The sequence below is a fragment of the Abrus precatorius genome, unplaced genomic scaffold, assembly GCF_003935025.1.
Source record: "Abrus precatorius isolate BTA unplaced genomic scaffold, Abrus_2018 Scaffold3, whole genome shotgun sequence".
NCBI lineage: Eukaryota > Viridiplantae > Streptophyta > Magnoliopsida > Fabales > Fabaceae > Abrus > Abrus precatorius.
This window is the reverse complement of record NW_020874373.1, coordinates 21,034,939-21,040,202: the sequence shown is the minus strand read 5'-3', so window position 1 is coordinate 21,040,202 and position 5,264 is coordinate 21,034,939. Positions and strand designations below refer to the sequence as shown.

The 5,264-nt window shown below is 38.8% G+C and overlaps 1 protein-coding gene across 1 annotated transcript; it reads left to right on the top strand.

The window, feature by feature from the left end:
- Positions 1-4,655: 4,655 nt before the first annotated feature.
- On the top strand, positions 4,656-5,054 carry LOC113862328 (glutenin, low molecular weight subunit-like). The gene has a single exon (XM_027495418.1). It carries the CDS (start codon positions 4,656-4,658, stop codon positions 5,052-5,054), a length of 399 nt encoding a protein of 132 aa, XP_027351219.1.
- The last annotated feature ends 210 nt before the right edge of the window (positions 5,055-5,264 follow it).

Here is a 5,264-nt window from a genome sequence, read left to right as displayed (position 1 = left end):
AATGAAAACTACAGAAAACGAAAACAGCAACACAAGTTTTCATGCAACTGCCCCCACACTTAAAAGTTACATTGTCCTCAATGCAGCCAAACAACAAAGACAATTTCAAAGAATACAGAATGGGGAAATAACTCCCTCAAGGTTCAAGAGTTGGTGCTTCCAAGGACATGCTTTCTACAATTTCCTCCTCCAACTTTGGACTTTGATGAAATTCCTTGAGTTGATGTCCATTGACCTTGAAAATGCTACCGGTGACTTCATTCTTAATTTCAACTGCACCATGGGAAAACACATTAGTAACAACAAAAGGACCATCCCATCTAGATATATGTTTACCGGCTATAAGTTTTAGGCGGGAATTGAACAAAGCACTTGTTGGCCCACTTTGAACTCCTTTCTCAAAATATGTCTATCATGAAAGCGTTTGACTTTTTCCTTGTATATTTTTGAGTTCTCATAGGCTTCCAAACGAAGCTCCTCAAGTTGTTGTAATTGAAGCTTCCTTTCCATACCTGCTTGTTCAAACTCCAAGTTACAATGTCTTACCGCCCAATATGCTCTATGCTCAATCTCAACAGGCAGATGACATGCTTTACCAAACACAATCCTGCAAGGAGACATCCCAATCGGTGTCCGATAAGCTGTCCTATGAGCCCAAAGAGCATCCTCCAAAAATTTGCTCCAATCTTTTCTATTGGGGTGTACTATCTTCTGCAAAATCTGCTTGATTTCCCTGTTAAAAACCTCGGCCTACCCACTAGTTTGGGGATGATAAGCTATAGACACTCGATGCACAACCCCGTACTTATGAAGCAAAGCCTGCATGCTTCTATTGCAGAAATGGCTTCCCCTATCACTTATAATGGCTTTAGGCACACCAAACCTGCAAAAAATGTTAGATCTAACAAAATCCACAACAACTTTAGAATCATTAGTTTTGGTGGCCTTAGCCTCCACCCATTTGGAAACATAATCTACAGCTAGTAAAATAAATGTGTAACCAAAAGATACAGGAAATGGACCCGTAAAATCAATACCCCAAACATCAAAAACCTCACAGAAAATGATCGGCTGCTAGGGCATCTCATGTCTCTGTGTAATGGCCATCCCTACTCTCTCACACTGCTCACAGGTGCTGGAGAATTGATGTGCATCTCTGAAAATGGTAGGCCAGTAAAACCCACTCTCCAACACCTTCCTAGCTGTCCTATATGATCCATAATGTCCTCCAACAGGTGAACCATGACAAAATTGAAGCACAGAATGGATCTTCTAATCTGGAATGCACCTTCAAATCACTTGGTCGCTGCAAAATCTCCAAAGATAAGGGTCATCCCAAACATAATATTTAGCCTCACTTTTTAGTTTGGCTATCTGTGCCTTAGACGCATCTGTAGGAAAGACACCTGCAACCAGGTAATTCACAATATTAGCAAACCAAGGAGTAATATCATGTAACTGCATCAACTGGTTCTCAGGAAAATCATCTTTAATCGGAAAGGGATCAACATTCCCCCTTCAATCCTACTCAAGTGATCTGCTACCAAATTCTCTGCACCACTCCTATCTCTGATCTCAATATCAAACTCCTGAAGGAGAAGCATCCATTTGATCAATCTGGGTTTAGCATCGGGCTTCTTGATAGTCATATTTTAATACATCTTTCTCTCTATGTTTTTGATTTAATTGAGTCTTTTTAGTATATTATTTTGATGTGTTAGTTTAGATTTGTGTTGGTAAGTCATTTAGGATTTAAATTTAAATCTTTCTTAATTCCCGCCATAAATTCTTATTTTGACACAGTTTCTTGAAAAGACCATATCTGGAGCTACACTACTCGGAATTAGACAAAATTGGTGTCCTTGGAAAGATAAGAGAGAGATCTACAACTTCTATGTTACGAGAAAATCCCAGTTCGAACATCTTCAGGCCCAAAACTGCGTCACAATGTTGCGGTCCTGCAATGAATTTTTCAGAATTTGGTTTTATTGTTGACATTACTTAATTAGGGTTTTAGGAAACTCGTTAGGAAGCTGGGCCGTAATTAAGCCCAATTATTTTGTCTTTAAATATCGCGTGGGGATCTTCTTCCCTCTTTTTTGCCTTAATTTTCAGAATTTTAAATAAAAGCTTTCGTAAGGATTCCTCTCGTCTCCCTCTCTTTTATTTTCGGAAACTTCATCCCCTTCTCTAATTGGTCGAGCAACATGATTATGAAGCAAGGCTAATTCATCAACCGGTTCAAGGTTTCAAAAACTACATTGCATTCGAGTTTCAAAATAGGTTTTATCGAATTCCTCCTTTCCTTCCTCTTTTCTAATTAGGTTAATTACGTTTTTCATGATATGGAATTTTCGTTGCATCCTAAATAGAAAGAATAGGTTAATTTCAGATTTGAATTAATTGGATTCACCTAATTTAATCAATCAATTGTTCTGAATTTTATTAAAGCATTGGGTTTGCGATTGCGGTTCTTGTTTTGATGGAATTCATAATCTAGATTTAGATTTTAGGGTTGTTGATGCGCATTGAATTAGTGTGATTGGAAATTCGTTGGGATTATATTTGTGTGAACGACGAGAATTGCATTGTAGGGATTGAGATCTTGAATTGGTTGAATTTCATAATCCTTAATTTTTGTTTTTGTTATTCTGTCGTTTAAATTCAAAACAAATCCTCCCCCAATCTAATTTGAAATTGCATGATGGAATTAAAAATAAAATGCATTTTATGTCCTTGAGAGATGACCTAGGTTTGCTTCTTGTATTGCACAATTTTTGAGAAAATCTAGCTTGTTTGATACCATTGCGACGTGGTTATCAAAATGGCGCCGTTACTGGGGACATAAGTCATTTTGTTTTTATTTCATCATTTTGTGATTGTGTGTTTTTGTTATTCACTCTTCTGCGTTTGCGTTTTCGTGTGCATTTTCTTGGGCGTTTTCGTTTTCGTCGTAGGGATTCTGTTTGTCTATTTTTTTTATTTTTATTTTTTGTTTATTACATTTAGTTTTGCAGATTTAATTCGTGTTTTTAGTGTTTAGTTGTGTGATTGGTGCCATTGTGGTCAATTGTGTGTGGCTGGATGCGAAAAACAGAGGACTAGTAGGAATAGAAAACATAGATGCTGCATAATTGCTATCAGATTTCACTGTTCATCGTGCACTGTTCACGTACTGTTCACACACTATTCATGCATTATTCATCTGATTTTGAAAAATTCCAAAAAAAATAGCTAGAGATTGAATTTTGATCTGAATTTTTGTGTCCACATTTCTTTTAGTGTCTATTAGTGTTTAGAGTTGGTAGATTGCAAAAATCATTTATAGAAAAAAAGATAGATCTTGGTGGCCGAGAAAATTTTTTGAAACTTCAAAGTGGCATACCTTTTACTAGAAAACTCAGAATTGAGCTTATTGCATATGCATTTCGGGTAGAAAAAAATTTTCTATTCAATGCAACCCGCTTTGCCGGTTGAGGCTGCCCAGAATTTCAAAAATTGCTTGTTTTCTAAAAGTTTTTTATTTTTCAGTATTTATTGACTTATTTTTCTTGACTTTAGGCTTCTAGTTCCCATAGCAATTCAATTCAAAAAAATCTGAAAATTTTTGTGGTGTTTTCCCATACCAAAAAGAGATTTATCATGGTCCCCCTTCATTCATATTTTGCATTTTGATGGTACTTGCTTTGTAAACTGACTTTGTGCATTCATTGAGTATTGTCTGTTCTTGTTGGTTCTAACCTTGAATGACTAGGGCCAACCCTGTTATATTGCATGAACCTGACCCTGAAATAGAAAGAACACTTCAGAGGATAAGATCTAGCAAAAACAGTGGTAGTGGTAGTGGTAGTCGTAGCTTACTTGGTGATTCTGAAACTATTACTGTTATTCCTGTTGTTAGGGAGAACATGGCTGATAATCCTGAGCTAACTTTGAAGGAATTGGCCACACCTAATGTTGTGTATCAGTCATGGTGTGTCCAATATCCTGAAGATGAAACAACCTCTTATGAGCTTAAATCTGGACTTATCCATTTGTTGCCAAAGTTTCATGGACTTGCAGGTGAAGATCCTCACAAGCATTTAAAAGAGTTCCATGTGGTGTGTTCCACCATGAGACCACAAGGAGTGCCTGAAGACCATGTCAAGATGAAGGCGTTCCCCTTCTCCCTGGATGGTGTTGCGAAGGATTGGCTCTACTTCCTACCTTTAACAATCACCACATGGAATCAAATGAAGAGGTTATTTGTGGAGAAATTCTTCCCTGCCTCCAGAACCGCTGCAATAAGAAAAGAAATTTGTGGTATAAGGCAGCTGAATGGAGAGACCTTGTATGACTACTGGGAGAGATTCAACAAGCTGTGTGCTACCTGCCCTCACCATCAGATAAGTGAGCAATTACTAATTCAATATTTTTATGAAGGGCTAACTTTGATGGACAGGAGCATGATAGATGCAGCAAGTGGAGGAGCATTGATGGACAAGACACCACAGGCTGCGAGACAGCTTATTACAAACATGGCAGCCAACACTCAACAATTCGGATTCAGAGGAGCCGCTAAGGGAGTGAATGAGATAGCACTTGGTGCTGGTACTGCTGCTGTTCATGGTGTGGAAAATCAAAGGCTGGAAAACAAAATCAATGAGCTGACCACCATGGTGAGGCATTTGGCAATTGGCCAACAACAAGTGAATCCAGTAAGTGAGCAGCTAGCAAGAGTCTGTGGGATATGTACTTCCACTGAGCATCCTACAGATTCATGCCCTACCCTGCAAGAGACGGATGCGAATGTTTCTGGAATCTACACCAACCAACAACAGCAATATAGATCTCCACACCAACAGCAGAATTATAACCCGTATTCCCAGACATATAACCCGGGCTGGAGAGATCATCCAAACCTGAAATGGGGGCAGCAGCAACAAGGTCAACAATCTTCATTTCAACCTGTTGCAGGCAAATATCAGCCTCCATTCAGGCAACAGCCACCTCCACCTTCAACACCTCCTCCTGCACAAAGGAGCGAGCCATCATTCCAAGAGATGATGCAATAGATGGCTGCAAACAACCTGCAGTTTCAACAAAACATGCAAGCAATTGTCCAAGATTTGAAGATTCAGGTTGGACAACTAACCACTCAAGTGAGTCAGATTCAGTCTCAAGGCTCCAGTAATTTTCCTTCTCAAACAGTCATGAATCCAAAGGGCAATGTGAGTGCTATTACCCTGCGAAGTGGAAAAGAGTTACCAGCAATTGTAGCTGCA

Coding starts and splice junctions, on each gene's coding strand:
- LOC113862328 (XM_027495418.1), top strand. CDS start 4,656: ATGGTGAGGCATTTGGCAATTGGCCAACAACAAGTGAATCCAGTAAGT.